This window comes from Fusarium musae, chromosome 2 (genome assembly GCF_019915245.1).
Source record: "Fusarium musae strain F31 chromosome 2, whole genome shotgun sequence".
NCBI classification, from domain to species: domain Eukaryota; kingdom Fungi; phylum Ascomycota; class Sordariomycetes; order Hypocreales; family Nectriaceae; genus Fusarium; species Fusarium musae.
Window position 1 is genome coordinate 2131509 of NC_058388.1, and position 20561 is coordinate 2152069.

General features: G+C 49.9%; 6 protein-coding genes across 6 annotated transcripts; 3 read left to right on the plus strand and 3 right to left on the minus strand.

Moving 5' to 3' along the window:
- Nucleotides 1-139: 139 nt before the first annotated feature.
- J7337_002594 (uncharacterized protein) lies at nucleotides 140-1461 on the minus strand (the record flags this gene model as incomplete). Its single annotated transcript, XM_044820321.1, has 3 exons — nucleotides 140-675; nucleotides 737-1289; nucleotides 1342-1461. The coding sequence occupies 3 exons, from the start codon at nucleotides 1459-1461 to the stop codon at nucleotides 140-142; spliced, it is 1209 nt and encodes a 402-aa protein (XP_044684621.1).
- A 1496-nt stretch (nucleotides 1462-2957) lies between these two features.
- Nucleotides 2958-7924, minus strand: J7337_002595 (uncharacterized protein; the record flags this gene model as incomplete). Its single annotated transcript, XM_044820322.1, has 5 exons — nucleotides 2958-4378; nucleotides 4431-4773; nucleotides 4879-6622; nucleotides 6803-7286; nucleotides 7354-7924. 5 exons carry the CDS (start codon nucleotides 7922-7924, stop codon nucleotides 2958-2960), a joined length of 4563 nt encoding a protein of 1520 aa, XP_044684622.1.
- A 4615-nt stretch (nucleotides 7925-12539) lies between these two features.
- Nucleotides 12540-14398, plus strand: J7337_002596 (uncharacterized protein; the record flags this gene model as incomplete). The annotated part of the gene is made up of 5 exons (XM_044820323.1): nucleotides 12540-13029; nucleotides 13076-13344; nucleotides 13404-13586; nucleotides 13642-14122; nucleotides 14382-14398. 5 exons carry the CDS (start codon nucleotides 12540-12542, stop codon nucleotides 14396-14398), a joined length of 1440 nt encoding a protein of 479 aa, XP_044684623.1.
- A 544-nt stretch (nucleotides 14399-14942) lies between these two features.
- Nucleotides 14943-15918, plus strand: J7337_002597 (uncharacterized protein; the record flags this gene model as incomplete). The annotated part of the gene is made up of 5 exons (XM_044820324.1): nucleotides 14943-15103; nucleotides 15150-15377; nucleotides 15426-15530; nucleotides 15664-15830; nucleotides 15884-15918. 5 exons carry the CDS (start codon nucleotides 14943-14945, stop codon nucleotides 15916-15918), a joined length of 696 nt encoding a protein of 231 aa, XP_044684624.1.
- Nucleotides 15919-16953: 1035 nt separating this feature from the next.
- Nucleotides 16954-18356, plus strand: J7337_002598 (uncharacterized protein; the record flags this gene model as incomplete). The annotated part of the gene is made up of 3 exons (XM_044820325.1): nucleotides 16954-17205; nucleotides 17287-17443; nucleotides 17500-18356. The coding sequence occupies 3 exons, from the start codon at nucleotides 16954-16956 to the stop codon at nucleotides 18354-18356; spliced, it is 1266 nt and encodes a 421-aa protein (XP_044684625.1).
- Nucleotides 18357-18585: 229 nt separating this feature from the next.
- Nucleotides 18586-20031, minus strand: J7337_002599 (uncharacterized protein; the record flags this gene model as incomplete). Its single annotated transcript, XM_044820326.1, has 1 exon — nucleotides 18586-20031. The coding sequence occupies one exon, from the start codon at nucleotides 20029-20031 to the stop codon at nucleotides 18586-18588; it is 1446 nt and encodes a 481-aa protein (XP_044684626.1).
- Between the last annotated feature and the right edge of the window lie 530 nt (nucleotides 20032-20561).

The following is a 20561-nucleotide window of genomic DNA, read 5'->3' on the forward strand; positions in this document are numbered from 1 at the left end:
TAATATGATCAACCGCCGGACCCGGGAGGTCACCCAACCAGCTAGATGAGAGCAACAAACGAGGTAGGTATCTTTTATTGGTATTCAAATTCAATTCGTCGCTCTGCTGCACAGTTTAAAACATGCGTCGTGCCAGCATCTAATGGGAGTCATCAGGAAGGTCCTCGATAACTTCTTCAACCATTTCGATTAACTCGTGAATATCCGGTCGCTCAGCGGGTTCAACACGCAGACACTTCCTGACGACATCGCGAATCGGCTCGCTGATCTCAACCGCTGGTGCTTGTTGTTGCTGTTGTCCTTGTTGCGGGCGCATGCTGTTAGAACGCTTCACGCCAGCAGGTCCTTCATCGGGGAAGCGCCAATCGCCACCTAGAACACACAGAGACAGAGTACCACCGGTCTCGTCGGAGCGCATCTCAAAGGGGGACTTGCCGACAAGGCAGGCGTAGAGAGTGCAGCCCATGGACCAAATATCAACCTTTGTATCAATTACCATGCCAGTCTGAACATCAAAAAGCTCAGGGGCACGGTAAGGCATGGTTGAATGTTCAGCGGCCGTGTCTTGAATCTGGAGGGCCAGAGATTGCGATGTAACAGGAATCGGCGACGGAGCGACGGATCCTAAATCCATGAGGATCGGGGTTGAGCCGGAGTCATCGATCATTATGTTGCCTGATAATAGAGATGAGTATGGGAGGATGAACAAGAATAATACCCCGATGTGCAGCCTTACCTGGTTTGATATCTCTGTGGGCGTAGTGTTGAATAGATCTACCTCCACTGACTTGGTTCTCCTCCTCCAGCAGACCCCTTTCTTGCTCGCCCTCCTCTTCTTCCTCGGTTCGCTTTCCTCGCGTGTTGTTTCTCTCGCCGTGGTTCAGCTCATCCTCTTCCCGCCCCATGTGCATGCGCTCCACGGCAGGCTTATAGTCATGCATGGCACGCAGAGCCTTGCACACTCCGAGGAAGAGCAACATGAGACGACGCTCGGGGAACCGATCATGGTTGACCAAGTTTGCATTGATCATGTCCTGCAGATTACCGCGCTTGTAGTATGGCAGAAGGACGTAAACGGTTTTTGTCGCCTCGTCGGCGCCGCGCTCGGTTGCGACGGAATGGTCGACAGCGGATATGATGGTTGGAACGTGAGAGAAGAGCCGATAGGCATCAACCTCACGCATGGCCTGCTGTACCGATTCAGCGCCAAAGGGACATCGGATCTTTTTAAGTGCGAAAAGTTCGTGGCTTGAGGTATCTTCGACGAGGTATACGTAAGAGAAGCCGCCCTGGCAAGTGTCAGCAACGTGGAGTGCGGGAGAGCGGTGTTTGTTAGTCTACCTCTCCAAGTAATCTCAAGATCTTGAAGCTCCGGTTGTTGATCTTGAGATTGGGGTTTCCGGGAAAGCAGTTGAGACAATTCCCGAACGAGTAGAAGAGGTCCAGAAGTACTTGCGCCATGATCTATCGTGGGGATGGTAATACACTGACTTAGAACCTTCTGCGATGTGCAATAAACCGCCTCTCAGCTTCGTCACAGCAGACGCCAATAATCAGAGATTCGCTATACAGTCCGAAGGACGAGGGGAGGGCTGCGGGCTGCGGGCTATTTGATCGTCAGGGACAGGTGTGGTTGTGGTTGTGGTTGTGGTTGCTGCCGATGTGTCGTAATTGAACAAAAGGAAGAATTGCTAATCACAGTTCGGTTTGGCTATCCTCTTGTTTCCATAGAATTACAGTGAGGGTTTATTTCAAGTAGAGAGAGCGACACAATGCCGAAAAGGGGAGAGGGAAAACTGAATGAATGTCAAGATGTTGTCTTTGGTTGATGTTGGAAGCTGAGCTGAGAGGCTCTAGTTAGAGTCTGAGCCACATCAGCCATCAATCAGCCTTGAGCAGAAGGCAGGTTCCTCTAGCTGGTCCATTAGGTACCTTGGGTAGTACCTAGTTCAGTACCTGAGGTAAGGTAGTCCTAAAGTACCTACGTGCCTTACCTAGAGCCTTGAACTGGAACATTGCAAAAAGATGCTAACCTGATTTAGATAAGCTCAACCTCTTGTGCGGGCTCGCTTGAGTCCCCGGACACCTTACATAAGCTGCATATTTCGAAATTCCCCAAAAGGTGGATCTTGATAGACACAACATAGGTACCTAGCAGATATGGTATATCCGTAAGAAGCCCATCTCTATATTGATTTTCATTTCCCCTGGGAATTCCTTTCGCCACTCAGGCCACTCACTTCCCGGCACGAGCCAGATTTGATGGATTAGATATGAACTGAATTGAATTGAATTGAATTGCTTGAACTGGCGTTGCGTTCCTCGGCTGTTACGGAAATGCGTCGAAACATAATGCTACCCATTCTGAGGCATGCAGCTACAACAAAAGTCAGGGGGGTCCTATCTGTAGGTAGTTAGTAATACCCTAAAATGATCCTTGCTAACTAGGGTCAATCTTCTCAAGATGCAGTTACATAAGGTATCGTCTTTCGACAATTGACGATTCCTGATTTCGTCTATAATAAACTAAACGGCGAAGTTCGCCGCATACTTCTAGTCTGATTTTGCAACAATTAAAGGTACCTAAAGTAAGGTACTCGAACAAGGCAGCTTTCGCTTTATCCCGCTTACTTCCCATCCATACATACTACATACACATGTACACACATATATACCCAATTGCGAATCCCGTTCCAGATGGGGGGTTGCAACAAAGCCTTTGATGAGTCAATCAGTCCTGCCCACTCAAAACCAACTCCGAAAGCTCACAATCCTCTTGGCCCGTTTGTATATATACTATGTAGATGGAAGGTTCTCATAGGTTTTCATCCCCATCCAACTCATCTAGACGAGCAAAAACTCCGTTGCTCGCTCTCTTAGATTTTCACTAGTGTCCCCCCTGTGCGCTCAAATGTGGTCCATTTTCAACGGGCAATTACTCTCCTGTGTTCTTCTGATCAAGAAAGGAGATTTCGTAGCGAGGGACTGGCACTTGCTCCACTCGCCGGGCGACTCGATGAAGGCTGTGGCCCATTTCGAGGGCCTGTTGGGCTTCCGTGAGGAGCAGGATAAGTCGGCCTCTGCGGGTGAAGTTCATGAGAGAAATCATCGTGCCGCGACGGAGGCGGTGGTGCCCCATTCGTCAGCGTTGGTGGTGGTAAATGCGACGCAGGAGGAGGGGGCGGAGGAGCGCTGTGTCCGTGGGTTTGATACGGATGAGTATAACGAGGTGGTGGCGCTGGTCCATTCAATCGTCGAGGTGATGGAGGGAGTCCGTTGGTATAAGGCTGCGACGCGGGACCACCATGATGGTTTGCTGGCGGTGGTGCAGGTGGTGAAGATCCAAGCGGAGGCCCTGGTCCTACAACTGGAGGTGGTCGCAACGAAGATAGTGTGGACATCGGCGGTGCATTGTGGATTGGGGGTCCCCCAGTGATGTGTCGAGGAGGCGAACCTTGCTGGCTCGCAGGTCGTCCCCAGTCACTATATGATGGTCGTTGAGGTTGAAGGGGCGCGTATGGGGCAGGGGGAGGAGGCCGGGCGCCCAGGGCATGATCTGCGACGAGGGCAGGCGCTTGCATTGGTGGTGGAGGAACTGTCGGAGCATGAACTGGTGGAGGCCAAGCATAAGCAGTAGAAGAATTGGTCTCCCGAGGGGCAGGCACCATCTGTGGTGGACTGCGCAAAGCATGTGTTGTCGTACCTTGTATGCCTGCGCCGTGAGCCGAAGGTAATGGAGCGTCTGCCATGAGAGGAGACCGCCACGGGTGCGGCTTTGCTGTACGCTGGGCCTTTCGACATTTATGGCATTGGAATCGTCTCTGTTCCACGAATTTCTGTGCTTCGCTCCCGAGTGTGCCGTAATGCCCATTGGTGAGTTCGCGTTCCTGCGAATTATCGATCGGCCACCACTTCGGGCTGGTGTCAATACCACAGGTGATGCAGACCTTTTCTCCTGGTTGTTTTGAGTCTGATGCCACGTCTGCCGTGTCCCCATTTCGCTGCTGGCCCCACCCGCCATTGGGAATATTTGTTGTCGAGGACCTGCGTAGGCCAGGCTGAGTCGTTGTACCTGGCAACTTGGCGGCGTTTGTCATGAGATTGGCCTTGCGGACCGTGCCTGTCAGTGCCAGGTCGGCCTGCTTGTAGTTCTGTACATAGAGCTGTAAAGCATTAAGTCCCGATTCATCCACAATATCTTGCATCTGATGAATCTTAGTCTTCGTGGGGGCGTGATCCTTACACCATACAGTTGCCGACATGATGCCACTCTCCCCATTGATAGCCACAATGCTAAACTGGTCTCTTCGCGAACTTTTCACAGATGTCACTTCAAATCCAAGAACGTGCCCATGTTGCCGAGCGCATTCCGCGTGGACTGTAATCGGTCAGTATGGCCAATCTTTTTCTTCTCTCTCATTGGGACTCACATGGAATGCGACACTGATGGCACGACACACAGGCTCCATCCTGTTTGTTGCACACTTGACAAGTCTCATCATATCTGCTCCTGGGAATCGAAGGAATACCTTCCGAAGGTTCCAGTGCTTTGGCGTTACCAAACTTGACTTCTGGAGTCCAGACAGCGCAGGTAACATGGACCCAATTGTTGTCCGCGGTCCTCTTGAGTGGTTCCCGGGGGTTGACGGGGCGATGCATCTCTTCCTGCTTCTTGCGGTAAAAGTCCGCAGCTTTCCGAGCTTGCTGAACCTCCAGGCGTTCTCGCTCACGATCCTTCTCCGACATCTTCTTTTTGTGATGTGTTACTTTCGGCTGTTCCACAAAATCATGTTCTGTGTACTCAATGGGACAAAGAACACACTTATAATGCTAGGAGGACATTAGCGCAGGCGTATAGATGGGTTTGAAACAACATACGATTGAGACTTGTGGGTTTTTATCGTTTGCACACATATCACAAGTCCATTTCCCGGAGTTTCGATTATCCATGATACCATAGCAGTTGCGGTGTACCGTCAGGCGGCATTCGCGGCACGACAAGTGCTGCTCCCCTCGAGGTTCCAGTTGCCCACAGACTGCACAAGGCAGCACAAGAGGTTTCGGAATATCGGGGACTGTAAGGTTTTCCACACTCTTGTCCTTCTTCTTGGAAGTGGTAGAGCCGGTTGCACTAGCAGCATCCGAGTGAACATTGTCCACATCCTTGTCAGAAGCTGCACCTTTGAGCTTCTTCCGTGGCGGTTCTTGCACGGTGGCAACAGCTGGGGCCGCTGAAGGAGTCGGTGCCCGTTCCGGCGTCATCATGCCCATTTCCTTCGCGACTTGCAACTCCCTGAGAAGGTCTTCGTCTTGCTTCCGTTTCCAGCTTCGGCCGCTGCCCTGGTTGACCTTCTTGGAAACCTCGTCCACATCTTCATATCGAATAGCATATCTGCGCCATAGCTCAGCGCAGCGACGGCACAAAGCTACCACACGGTCTTGGCCCTTTTCCTTACTCGAGCTCTTCGGGCCCCCATCGTTGACGATCCAGGGAACGGGGTTCGGAGCGCGCCTCCATTGTCGCGAGAATGTCGCGGAGCAAAATTGACACACAAATCCTTGCTTTTTCTGATTTGCTTTCTCAATATCAAACGCAGAATCGTCATCGTTATCCGCAACATCATCTGCCAGCTTACTGGCAGCCGCTTCTGCTCTTTTGGCCTCCTTTTTTCCTTTGCGACCGGCCTGGTTCTCCAAAACCTGCTTCCCACGTGCCGACTTCTTCCAGGCGTAGTAGTAACGAGTTACCATGCCATAGTGCATAGTTTTGACGTGCTTTCTCACAAGATAAAGTTCAGAGCCGTATTTTATCACTGCTTCCTCAAATTTCTTTTGCTCTGCTGGTGTCAGTTCTGGCTCTTTGAATGCCTCCTTCTTGGTCTCAGAAAGATCCTTGAGGGCATGTTGCGTGTCGAATTCTGCAAGAAACAATTTGTTGGCAGCCACGTCTTGCAGGTTGGTCGAACGTTCTGGCAATCCGAGATCTTTTGTCATTCCCTTGGCCTTTTCCATGTACTCGTTAATGTCCTTCTCTTTAATCACTTTATCTGGGGGAGGAATCCACATGCGAGTTGCGGTACACTTGGGGTCGTCGTTGTCAAAATCTTCTCCCCGAGCTGTGTAGCCGGGGGGCATGTCTTGAACCCACTTCGGTCGCTTCCCACGTGAGATCTTATCGGCTTCAATAGCAGCCAATGCTTCCTTGGATTTGGTGTCTTTCTTGCCGTTTTTCTTGATCTCGAGTGGCTTGACGTACTCGACCGGCTTTCCAGGCCACGGGGAAACATTTGCTTGATTTCTGGGTCCAATTCTCGTACTTGCGCGGGGATAAATTCTGTCGTCGTAGTCGAGTGCGTCCTCGGGCTTGCAATGCATTCCGAGATACCGGTACGGCCAAAGAGAGGCCTGGTATATTTGCTCGGCAGTGCCCTCGTGGTGAGTATGGTCTCCTTCTTCGGGACTGGTCCGATTAGTCTCAAGCCCCTGCATCTCCTCGTCCTCTTCATCCATAGGATCGTCATCTTCGGCATCGAAGCTTGGATCATTAACATTAGGCGTATTACGAGCCTCCAGCTTCCTTTCCTGGGCTCGACTGCATGCTGCACATGACCAGGCAAACCCTCTGGACGGCTTCTTCAATAGAGGTGGGTTCACGCAATTCATATGGTATGTATTCTGACATACTGCACAGTCGACCGAGTCGTTGCTGAAGACAACCAATCATGTCAGCCACTGAAGCATGGGTTTGTAAGGATGTGGATGTAGGACGTGGGGCAGGCAGTGTAAGTCAGTAGGTACGTACCTTGCGCAATAGCCGGCGCATCTCTTGCAGAGCTTAACGGCGCTAGTGAGCTCCTTGCCACGCCCCTGCTCGACTAGCACGTATTTCCAGCGCTCGTCGAGAACCTTTTTCACATTAGCTGGGACGTTGACAATAGAACGCGTCGGAATCAAGTCGTAGTTCTTCTGGATATAGCGGTCGTACAGCTTGTCGTACCAAAAGCTGTCATGGGCCTTTCGATATAATTCCATATCCTCAATCTCAGCTTTGTGGTGAATCTGACATTTTCCGCGTAGCGCCGTCAACGGGCTGATGTCGGAGTGCATCGTTGCAAAAACCATTCGGAGGTCTGTAGATTTTCGGCCGATGTCCTTGGGTCTGTAGTACCAGTTGATGCGAACAGCTTCCACGGGTTTGCTGCTGTCATTCTGCACATGAAGGAACTCCATGATGCGGCCCAGGTAATAGGGTTCTCCAGGTGGCTCACAGACAAGGTACACATGATCTGCGTCGCCAGGTTAGCCACGTTTGATCCGAATTTCTGGTGGACCACTCTGAAGGAAGCATGTTACCATTTGGCTCCAGCGATGTACCATCATCGGCCACCATTTTACCATTGACAGGGCGACTTCTGCAGTTGTCAAAAGTCAGCATATTAGATTCTGGCCATACGATAGACGGAGTCGTTCCGGATGCTGCTGCTTTTTTGGTCGAATTATTGACGGATGCCGCTGGGTTAGTGGAACCAGCTGGATTACCCGCGACCTTGCGCTTCCGTGTAGGCTGTGAAGCAGCCGACTGCTGCGTTGTCGTGGGCACATTATTTGAACTGCCCGACCGTTGCTCCTTGGGAGCATTCGCTACCTGCGCTGCCTTTTGCTCATCTGTGCCAGCCTTGCGCGAGCTTGCACCGCCACGAGGCCCATCGCCATTCACAGCAGCGCTAGACTGGCGTGAAGTCTTTTTGGAATCACTGTCCTTTTTGTCGTGATAGTAGTCATAAACATCGCCATCAATGTCCCTATCCTCGGCGTAGTTAATACGCGAAGTACCAGTTCTGTTACGGGAACGTGTGCCGTATGGAAAGGCTGAGTCTGCCCCAGCTTCTTTGGCTGTGCTGTCCAAACTCGATTGATTGGTCATCGGGCCTGACACAGATTGAGCACCAGGGTCAGAGGTGTTGGAATCCTAAGTGTCGAGTTAGAGAATGGGCCCAATCGCGATCGCGACCTCACAGCTTTGTGAGGTGAGTGAGTAAGTGAGTGAGTGAGTGAGGCACGAGATTAAAAGTACAAATGCTTAAAAGAATCGTGTGGAAAAAAAAATTGGACGGTAATCAAGTTACGTTAGATTTCCATATCTACTCACATTGTGTTGTGCCATGACATTCAAGAGAGAATCACTTGCGCAACAACGAGATGTGGTGAATCGCGTATGAAGGCATGCCCAGAGGTGATGGCTTGATGGCGGAAGTTGTGAATGATGAAGACGGCAGGAGAGGTTCGTATAGTTGTCTGATATGGAATAAGAATAGATCGAGGCCGCTTGAGTGCTTCACTACTTTGGAGGGTATAACTTGAGACTCGAAATAGATATCGTATGCCCTGCAGGTTGGAGTGGTGTAATAAGTTGAAGAAGAAGGAAGAGGCATGATTCCCAGGCGCCGGGAGAAGAAACGTCCTAGCATTGGCACTGCACACTGCACTGGCACCCCGAGGCGGCGGCCCTGGCCTGGTCGATGCACCCACTTTGCTAAGAGGACACTGGGGGCGATGATAGGCCGAGCTTGTAGCGGATAAGTAGCCACTAATCAGGCGGCGGCTGATTCGCAGACACTGAAGCCCAGGCTCTGCCCCCTGTACGATAAAGATAAACCACACTTCTACATGCCGCACCCTGGTCATCAGTGTTACTCTCTAGTCTCCACGGGGCCCATCTAGGTCTCGCAGCACTGACGAGCCGACGGATCTCAACCCAACTCTGAGGCGTGCCCATGGGTCCACGGGTCCTCCCACAACAGAGAGCAGGCCATGCCGGGGGGAGAACCACTACAAAGCCGGTCACTACAGATTGGCCTTGATTGCGACTGTTGCGGTCGAGGCATCAGATCGGCTTTTGGTGGGAAAATCCTATGGCCTGAAAGCCTGCTAACAAGACCAAGGAAGCTGGGGTTGCCGTTGGCCAGGCTGAACCGATCATTTTGAGGAAATACGAATGTTCATACCAAGTCGATCAGATATACAATGCCACGGCCTGCATCGTCACTATAAAAGATTTGCAGGTCATTTAACTATGCAGCATATAGAGAAACGATGGAGAGGCGTGCGCCCGTCAACATGATACATAACTTCCCTCGAATGATGGAGTCTACCTATCTAAGTATAAGTAGCTTTGGCATCATCAGTCCTTGCTTTCCGCCATTCATCCATGTAATTCAATTCTACCTGTTGTCAAAGGCAAAGAGATATCCTTTTCCGGTTCCTAATCTGTTCCGCCGTATCTTCTGTCTGGTCGTCTCTTCCTCAATTGGACTCGGCAACCTTTTTAGTCCTTCTCTGCCATTAACACCATACCAAATTTGCCCAGCCCAGTTCGTCACGGTTCGACGTGCATATTGAAAAGCCAAACTGCCCTGGAAACTATCGCCGCAAGTCCCGTTGCCAGCCACGGGCATTGAACGAGAATTACGTTCTGCTGATAACGGGGCCATTTGAGACGATATTTTAAGAAGAATGTGGCTCTGAGTGAACTTGAACTCCAGAGCATGGAGCAGGGGGCGCCAAGTCATCCACATTTTCCGTTGCATCTCCCACACCCTTACACGCCCTCCCTCGACTCAATCGAACAAACACGCAGTACTTTGTAGTTGACAAAGAATTGTCTTCAGTTGTAACGCTGCCTGAGAAACCCCCTAAATATTAAGATGAGGTTCTTACGTTAATTCAGTTGGATGGTATTCTCTCAACTGTGGCTTTTGTGTTGCTCTCTGAGTATAGGCTCTCCCAGATGGCATACGTCTAGCGTACTTATAGACTATCACCAGTATAGAGTGGCATGCATGTCCATTTACCTCCCTCCGCTGAAATTTCTATCGTCGACTTCTAATAAGCTCCATCACAGGGCACAGACTACTCCATCCCGCATCTCTTCTGATGCCTTTGAAAACAGAACAGGGTTTCAACAGACAATCGACCACGGGTACTCATCTCAGCGTAGCTATGGATACCTTGGCTTGAACCACCGCTAACCATACCAGATGAGGGCGAGCCAGCTAATATCTCCTTCCTTTCGGTGCGTCAGACTGGACATCATTGTCGAGATACTATGGCGACGAACATAATTGTCCATCTTATTAGTTAGCCAATGATGGCTAGCATAGCTGAGGCTATGCAAAATCTATGCCAACTGGTTCTCAAGTAAAGAGCCCAAATCACCAGGGATTTCTTCCATCGCCAAACCTGGCCAGAGGTAGGCTTGACCGTTACGTGTGAGGGAAAAAATCGAGTGTGTGGTGATGATGTTGAGATCCTCGTGTGAGCTGACGGAAGGGAGTCGGTAATAGGGCTAAGATTAAGCTGGCGTATGAATCCAGCTCCACCAACGTGGCCGAGGCTGGCTCTGGTTGGATGGATTAGAGGTTACCCAGGCTTACCTTAGAAGTTAGGTATGTACCTGGGTATCTAGGTACCTACCTAGTAGGTATGTCCTGCAGTGTCACGTACTGCATGAGTCTTCTACCTCAGTACCTGGTACTAATGTGAGTACTTGATAGTTCAGTAGCTGGTGTTTTGTCGTCCCCCTTTGAGCAAGCGAGGCCTTGCTCAGTGTGTCTTCTTTGGATTAGGTTGACGATTTGATGATCGGATGGTAGGCGGCATTCTCTAGGCCTGGGTATGGTACGGGCATCTTCCAATCCTGACCAGGAGTCTTTCTTCGACTTGTTATAGTACCGGTACAGGCATACCTAGGTTAGTAGGTTCAAGGTATGCTTGTCTCGAGTCCCTCATTGCTATAATTTACCAGGTGCTAGCAGCATTATAACCAGTGGAAATGCCAAGTAGGCCTTGCTACTCTGGACTTTCACTTATTACTAACTAGGTACGTACCTAGGTATCTACCTAGGTAGTGTGTCGAGTTTGGTCTTGATTGCGCATGCCAACGACTGCTTGATCCTCCTGACAGGTGGCTCCTTGTTTCACCGAATTGACACAAATGAGATATACTACTGTGAATATACTGTAGCTAGATGAGGCTCTCGCAAGTCGGTGGAGAATCTATTTGAGAAAATGGCGATTTGCATCAGTATGATCATGCTTCTATGTGGCTCAAGTTCAGTCGCGTTTCGCCCAGTTTGTTACTACCTATGAATCACAGCGATGACAATTGGAAACGGCAACCATGTCTCGTGGAAGGGCTGGTCTGAGTCACATCCTGCAGTAGACAGCCGATCTGAGGATTGAAGAAGACGTCAAGAGGCAAAGTACGTTTCTGTATGTCGAGACCCGTCTCTGGTGCACGTTCGGCACAAGAAAAGGTAGACAGAGATGACGGTTGATTTAGTGTAGGCAGCCAAGATCCTGGCTGCAGAGGGTAATGCTGCACGGTGTTGTCAAATGGTCGTCGAATCAAGATTCTTTGGACGGATGAAAAGGCACACCCCCAAAAAGAGACTGCCCCTCAAAGGGGAAAAAAACGTACCGACCAGTTGAACTACCTTGTTAAAGGGTCGTGGGGCAATACACAACCCGGTCGCAGGGGAAAGCTCACAACGACACTTGAGACTCAATCCACACGACACATTACGATACCTATCGTGATTAACCACGAAGGAACGCTAACCGAAAATCACAAGAAGGAATCTAATAAGACCAACCATCCATCTTCGTACATGAGAAATCTTTCTCTCTGGAAGTACATTGATCTAATACAAGATCTCGTTGGCTGTCAGGGTACACATGCGGTCGGCCCAAGAAGGGAGTGGCGCCATGGATGCAAGGTACCTAGGTGGGTAGGCAAGCAATGGATGGATTGTTTGTACCTGTGTGCAGCATGTGCAAGCAGCCTGAGTCTACTCCCATATAATGCTACAGAGTTGAGGCAGAAACATCTCAATAATGAAGAACAAGGGATGAAAGACCCGAGATCTGGCGCTGAGAGAGGGAAATGACATAAGGGATGAGGACGGCCAAGTTATTGGGTGGAAATAATTTTAAGGCCAGACTCCTAAAAAACAGGGGCACTCGCTGTCTTAGGTAGTAGGTTCCGATACCTACCTTAGTACTGTACTGTAGTAAGAAGATTGGTTGGTATGGGATAGGTCAGTTTGTGTATGATGGGTGGGAGAAGGGCAAGAGCTGGAGGTGAGAGGTAGAACCCGACAGCCTCGACAGGGCACCTCATGTTTATGCCACCTGCCGTTGGCGGTCGCTGCCCTGAAGAACAGTACAGGGTTTATTAACTTCTTAGCGTCAATCGATCAGGTCCATCCATCCAATGACAGCCCTCCATCGTGCCGCGGGGCACCACCAAAGGTCCTGCATCGGCTGCTGCCCGCCGTGCCTGACACCCCACGTCTGGTCTGTTGTTTGACCACGTGATTTGGCGTTTCAAGACTTTTTCTGAACGCGTTGAGACAACGCGTGTCACGTCACATTTCCTGCTGAGGACCTGTCAAAAAGGATTGTTGGACTTGGTGGCTCATTTATATCTCGGTCTCGTCTTGTTTCGTCTTGTTTGCTTTGTCTTTTTGATGCTCACCATGAAGAGCATGCGAGGGTTATTGCACACAACCAGTGTCGAAACTACAAATGAACAAAAGACTACATTCGCTACCACTTCTGTTGCTGGACACAAAAGAAGTTTATCAACAGTGGGAGAAGAACATCACTTCAAGGCTTCTGCCTCTCGAGCGACTGTGCAGTTTCAGCGAGCCGTCAGTCTCCCCTCTGCCCCTCCTCGAATTTCTGCGAGCCGCATTGTTCGGCTCGATGAGCGAGTCGGGCCGTCTGAGTATTCTCAACGGAGGGCTATTGCTGCGACTCCGACATCGTCTTGTGATCCTGAACTCGAATTAAGCCATTCTACATATGGACTTCCTCAACAGCTGGTTGATAATTTTGCTTCACTTGGCATAAAACAAATATATCCATGGCAGAAAGCTTGCCTCAAAGGCCCTGGACTTCTGACAGGAGACAAGAACCTTGTGTATTGTGCACCAACTGGCGGTGGCAAGTCTCTTGTGGCTGATGGTGAGATGAATAACGGTTGTGCGCGGATCTTAGCTAACACTTGTAGTGCTCATGCTGAAAAGAATTCTGGAAGAAAAAGGAACAAAGGCCCTCCTTGTGTTACCATATGTTGCTTTGGTTCAAGAGAAAGTTCGTTGGCTTCGTAGTGTGGTACAAGGCTTACGCTTCGCCTCTGAAACAGCGGTCGATGACGACAAACGCATATGGCGTAGACGAGCTGATGAGAACACAGTCCGTATCATTGGTTTCTTCGGGGGTGGAAAAGTTAGAGCAACTTGGGCTGATTTTGATATTGGCGTGTGCACATTGGAGAAGGTCGGTTTCTAGTACCGCGATCCCAGTCTGCTAAGCAAGTAAATTATTGACACTCCAAGGCAAACGCACTCGTGAATACGGCTATTGATGACTGTTCGATCTCCAAGCTTCGCGCGGTTGTGCTTGATGAGTTACACATGGTTGATGATGATCATCGAGGCTATTTGTTAGAACTCGTGGCGACCAAACTGCTCAGCCTGGAGCAGCGTGTACAAATTGTGGGCATGAGTGCCACTCTCCCGGTATGTTAGTCGGTCGACTTCGTGGTGCATTTTGAGCCGTCTAATTTGGTATTAGAATATGGACATGATGGCTCGATGGCTCGAAGGGCATTGTTACGAAACTCGGTATCGACCGGTTCCTATCGAGGAACATCTCGTGTATGACGGAAATATTTATCCCGCAAGTTCTACAAGCGGTCTCATCAAAACAGCGGCACAGCTGAACAGTCGGTCTACACAGACACAGGCACAGATGAGGCCCATCCGGCGGATCGAGCCATCCACCCAGAAGGAGCTTCGCGACCCAGTATTAAATGCAGTGGTCACACTTGCTCACGAGACCGCTGTTGCTGGTTTCGGTGCCCTCGTCTTTGCCGGCAGTCGTGGCATGTGCGAGTCTGACGCACGATGGATTAGCCGGGCTATGCCCCAGCCACATGAGCTCAAGGCTGACGTTGTTGACAGAAGGATGGACTTGTTGGGAGAGCTTCGGAGTCTTAACACTGGGGTTGATCCGGTATTGGAAGAGACGGTCCTTTATGGCGTTGCATTTCATCGTAAGTGAGACGTCCGTTTTTTGCAGAATCGAGCCTGTGTTCCTAATTAATTTAGACGTAAGTCCCCTTGGTCAGACTGAGGCTCACGAACATTTCTGACTATATAGGCTGGCTTGACGACCGAAGAGAGAGATCTCATAGCGGCGGCTTACGATTCTGGAACACTATTAGTGTGTGTCGCAACCTGCAGTCTGGCTGCTGGTATCAACCTGTAAGAGTCGCTGTTTCGATTGTCAAACACTTCATTTAACTTTTGCAGGCCAGCAAGGCGGGTGATTTTACACAACTGTCGAATGGGGCGCGAATTTGTTGGGCCATCGATGCTGAGGCAAATGCGAGGGCGAGCGGGAAGACAGGGGAAAGCATCCATCGGTGAAACATATCTCTGCTGCCGCGAAAACGACCTCGAGCAAGTTGTAGATCTCATGAATGCGGAGCTGCCACCCGTCGCCAGCTGTCTTAACACTGAGAATCGACGTATCCAACGGTGAGTCTGTCCTTCAGAAGCATGAATGATTGCCAGCTAAAATGTTTCAGTGCACTGCTAGAAGTCATATCCATACGCTTAGCTACGAGTCATGAGTCCGTTGTGGACTACTTCTCGAAGTCTCTGTTGAGTCATACTCATAGCGCCAAGTTTGTGAACGATTGTATCACCTCAAGCTTGGAAGAGATAGAATCGATGGGTTTTGTGACCTCCGATTCCTTGTCCATGTTCACGGCAACACAACTAGGTAGGGCAATCGTGGCATCAGCTATCGATCCCGACGATGGTGTATTTGTCCATGGCGAACTCAGTCGGGCGCTCCAAGCCTTTGTCATGGATGGCGAGATGCACGTCTTATACACGTTTACGCCTGTCCAAGAATTCGGGGTTATGGTGAACTGGCAGGTCTTTCGGAATGAAATGGAAGGTCTGGATGAGAGTGGTTTACGGGTACTGAGGCTTCTGGGCATCAAACCTACCACAATACTCAAGCTGTAGGTTGTGTTCACAGCCACGGGGTACTCACTGACAGCCAAATAGTGCTCAAGGTGCCACGCTCCGTGAGACGACGCCAGAGGAGAAGCAGGTTGCTCGAGTACATCGACGCTTTTATCTCGCTCTCCAACTGCGGGATCTGTGCAACGAGATTCCTATACACATAGTGGCACGCAAATACGATGTGCCTCGTGGAATGGTTCAGAATCTTTCGCAGACTTGTCAAGGGTTCGCTGCAGGAATGATCAAGTTCTGTGAACAGATGAGCTGGGGGTATGTTCATTGACGACTTCTTATATCACGTAGCTAACCATAATCCAGAGTAATGGCCGCAGCTCTTGAGCACTTTTCAGACAGGCTCGTGGCTGGTGCAAGAGCTGACCTATTGGCCTTGGCAAAGATTCCCTTCATCAAGAGCCGAACCGCGTGAGTGCATTGCCCTCGGCAGAAAGTAGTGTTACTTAAATATCGCAGGCGGGTATTTTGGGAGAACGGTTTTCGTACCGTGGCAACGATCGCGAATGCAAATCCTACAGAGCTACTTCCTATATTGATGCAGGTTGGTGTTCCAATCTGTTATTGAGATTGCCCGCGTGGATAATGCTGATTTTTATGCGCAGGCTCAACCAAACAAGATCCGTTTAAAAGGTAAAGACAATGAGAAATACGAAGAGAAACTTCTTGTCAAGGCCAAAGTCATATCAGATGCTGCGAGCAAGATTTGGAGTGAGTTGTCTTGACCTCTATTTTACCTGACAAGCCTAACATGGTTCCTGAAGAACTCCAAATGCTGGCAGAGATAGAGGAGGAGTAGCCACGTCCAGAAACAGCACCAGTGGGCAACAACAGGGCTGGCGAATATTGTAGAATCTTACCACGGCTTGCATTTCGGCGAGTACAGGCCTAGGGCGGCAAAAAGAAAAAAAGAAGAAAGAAGAAAGAAGAAAGAAGAAAGAAGAAAAAAGTCGGACATTAAATATGAATGCAGGCGTGTGATAGATGGCTGCATCCAGCGTATCGGGTGGCCTAGGATTGCACGCCTGAGGAAGACACGTGCCTTGCGGGTCAGCGTGTGTACTGGCAAACATTGATCACAAACACCAGACTGTAAGGATGGTGAGTTGAACCAGCCCCCAGATTGAGATCAATTCATGAAGCATTTGTCGTTCGCAAACGCGCGTCGATAATATGCGTGGGAGCGGAGGCATAGATCCAAGGTTAGGAATTAGACGAATTTACCCCTGTTTTAGTCCAGCCGGCTTGCCGCCGCCTTGAGCAAAGTATTGAGAAAATGTTGCGTTAGAGGAAATGGATGAGGAGATGTCCCTTGTTCGTGCAGGAGGCGTGACTGATCATTTTCCGGTGGCCTGTTGCTGAGAATGTTCAGAAACTCGATGAAGACGATACCTGTCAGCGATTGGTCTTTTGGTGACCAAGCATTGTCTTGTTATGCACACCAAGCGCTTGTACCGCTGCACGTCGTGTGCGCCTTGCTTATTCTGCGCCAGAATACAGCCAGATGGTTGGGCGGCTGTGGCACTCAATTGGCAGCCATCTACCGTCCACATGCTTGACATGTTGCTGGCTGTTTCTAGGCTTAGACCGAACGCCAAGATGGTGTGTACATATATCCAACAGTATATGTGTGTGTGTGTGTGTGTGTGTGTGTGTGTGTGTTAGATGCCTGCTGTACCTATGCCTGCCTATTTCTAGTCCTATCTTCCACCGTGTTCCGGGAGACAGAACGTTCTGACAGCCTCATTTTACGCTTTTCACGCGCCCTCACGCCATCTCTTGAGTAGAGAAATAAATACTGGTCTGAAATCGATTAGTACTGGGTAGCCTTGTTATGGCAGATGATGCGGGAAATGCAGAAAGTGCAGAAAGTGCAGGCTCAACCGTCACAGTGCACACCTTGGCCGAAGCCATGGGCGTTCCTCAGCCTCAGGTTATCGTGATAGACAGAGTCTACGAGGAGGAGAAAGAAGAACATCTCCCTAGCACAACAGAAGACCTCTGGGTCAGTTCAGCAGACGGCCGATATTGCTCTGCGCCTGTACCAATACGAGTTGGTCCTTTGAACAACATGCAAACCTTCTACGTATGTAAAGGTATCGATCTATTGAGATGGAGGCCAGTTGAACTAACAGGGTTCCAGGTTCACAAAGATATACTTGTTCAGGCAGAGTGGTTCCGAAAAGCCCTATGCGGAAACTTCAGAGAAGCAAGTGAGCAATTCATTGACCTGCCAGAGGAGGATCCGGCTATTTTTCATTTTCTTGTTGCATTTCTATACGAAGGTTACTATGAACCCATCAAGCCAGCAGCGAGCGTTTTAGGTGAATCAGCCAGCTTACAGCCTATTCCTGACCCACGAGCACTAATGTGCCAGTAGAACCAGAAGTCGATAAGGGAAAGGGTATTGAAGTTGACCCAGAGCCAGCAGAGGCTTCTGATTCGAGCTCGTCAAGTAGCAGTAGCAGTTCTGGGAGCTCGGGTACCTCATGGAGACGCCGGCGTCGGGCTCGACAGACGAGACATGCTGAGGCGGAAGAAACCCAGGAGAAGCATCCGGGACATCATCGACCGGGTTGCTCGTGTCCTCGATGCCTCGCGCGGCGTGACTTTTCGAGATGCTGGCAATGCGGGGCTCAACGATCCCGCGAGGGCAATACTCCCGTGCCAGTGCCTTATGGTCGAGGGGCTCCAAGAAGAGGGATCCATCCCCCAGGTGTTTTCCCTCCTCCTGTCAGCATTCCGATGCCTCCTCAACAGAGCCAACCGGAGCGTATCACAGGAGAGGATCTTCGGACGTGGTTCCTGGCGTATGAGCTCAACCTCGACGTTTATATTTGCGCGACACGTTATCTTATGGACGACTTTCGAAAGGCAGTGATGCGGTCGTGTGTCGATATGCTCGAGACAGCAGGCTGGGATGCTGCACAACCAAAGGTGATGCATCTTTGCAGAAAGCTATATCGCAGCGTGCCAGAAGTTGATGACTTGCTCAAGATGGTCATGGCACGCGTTGGGTTCCTTCAGCCGCTTCTCTGGAAGCGCGCGCCTGTAGAGACAAGTGAGTTCTTGGTTAGCAACCCAGAACTCGCTGCTATCATTCTACGAGAGACAGTCATGAGGCATTCGCAGCCGACGGCGGATTTGCCATCGATGGAGCATGTTCATACTGCGGCTTATGAAGACGAGTGGCAGAACTTGGGTCGTTCGCCTGCGCGAACACGAGCCTATCACTAGTCATTAGTTATAAAACTCGGTGCGGTTTGCGGTCATTGTTCTATGCTGTTGCGTCTACACACTGGATGCCGGTTCGGTACACTATGAATATAGTCACTGGGTATTCTATTTTTTTCTTACTTGAATAAAGTAGGCACCAGCTCTCATATCTATCTCTCCTTCGCGTAAAGTTATTCTTCCTGGTGGCTTCAACTTCTGCAGGTATGCCAGTCTTGCAAGACATCCAAATCTAGTCAATGACATCGTCTCTCAGGCTAAACAATTGCTGCAGCACCTCATCCGATTTCGCTCTCAATGCCGAGTGATACATGACGTTCGTCTCAAAAGTCTTTGTACCCTTGACAAGCTTGGCTGTGTCTCTTGCAAAGTTATAGTCGACGTACATATCCTCAACGAAAGAAGCGGCATATACAGGAACTTTATTCTTATGGAGCTTCTCCTGATCGTAAAGGGCAGGCCAGGTATCGCGACTGGCCAATAACTCAGCCTCTTGGCGAAGTATCTGGAGTTCTGGGTAAGTTTCGAAGTGAAATGGGAAGATCATTTCTCCAGAGAAGTAGAGGCATCCGCTGGTAGAATCCGTTGAGTAGTTGTCATTCAGCCAGGAGAATGGCTTGAGTTCTTTTCCAATGCGGTTGGCTGACCAGGCGGAGGCTAAACCAGGGCCGTCACAATATATGGCTTCGTGAAGGATGGCGTATATGATGTTGGTATCAAATGGGTTCCAGCCTTCAAGTGGCACGAGGGATGCTCTGTTGAAAAACCCGAATTGATCCAGAGATGCTTTCAAAGTCAGGATCGTAGAGTGAACCTGGTCGAAGCCACCATGGCTTCCAAAGGAAATGCCTATGGTCAGGAGACGAGGAACGGTGAGGACACCGCCAGATGGCAACGGAATACTGCCACCTTTACTCTCTATGAATTTAGCTACTTGACGGACGTTTTCGACGTCCTCTGGGAATTTTTCGTAGTACTGCTCGTTGCGCTGTATGACCCGTCGGAATGTTGCTTCATATACTTGATCAGGCTTCTTACCCACAGGGGCTAGGCCGCCAGTGAGAAAGACTTCCCGAAGGCCTTCTGGATGCATGGACAAATAGGATAGTGCGATGAAACCTCCGTACGACTGGCCAAAGATGGACCATGGTTGTTTGGCAGCGGGCCATGAGGCGGTAAGGTACTTCCTTACAGCTTCGCAGTCCCGGACTGTGTTGTCCTGGCGCATGAGGCCGAGATACCGAGTGCGGCCTTCAACGTCTTCAGATACAAGGCTTAGCATATCAGCACCAACTGGTGTACTCAGGCCAACGCCGCGATGGTCAAGTAAGAGAAGCTGGTATCCCTTTGCAAGAGCGTGGCGGGTGAGGGGATGATCCTGCGGTTCACGGTTGCCAAAGCCCGGCCCTCCCTCAAGATAGACCATGTATGGCTTTGGGGGCTCGCCAAATTCGTCTTTTGGGCTGTTCTCTGACTCTTCATCATCGGGTGGGAATATGGGAACATCGTGTTTCTTGACAGCACGTGCAAATAGCGTGATGGAAGGGCCCTGGATATCCGTGTAGTCGAGAGGTACTTTGAAGAAGAGCTCCGTGACACTTAATTGCCCGGGCAGCACGTGAGCTTTCCTGCTGACCAGTTCGGCTTGGGGGATGGACAAGTTATCAGGCGTAGACATGATGACTCGTGTTACAATAGCAGGGGGTGATAGTGATGGATGGTGTTTTAGTGATGGCGGGGTTGGTAGGTAAGATGGAGGATATTGAATGCCAGATCCCTTACCTACCTACTATTCTACCTCTTACCTACTCTGGTAGGTGAATTGATAGTAGGCAATCCTTGATTACCTAGGTGGGAATTACTTGGCCCTTTCTACGAATGGCACTGGCCTATACTGACCTAGATTTACTGTTATATTCCGTAAAAGTCTAAATTGAATGCACTGAATCGACATGTTCTCGAGCTGCATTTATATATATGATACAACTGAATACAGGTATCATTTCGAGTATTTATTCTGTGCGGTAATTATGCTTCAATCCAAAACATGCAATCCCTAAAGCATTACAGCTAATTATCTAATAAGACTGTTAGAATCAAGACCCGGTCGCCCAGACAATCTGTTCGATCTGTTAGTCTATTACCTGACTTGAGAAATTTATGACAGCGGTCGGTCAAAGACGTCTACAGGGTAGCTTTTGGCTTCAA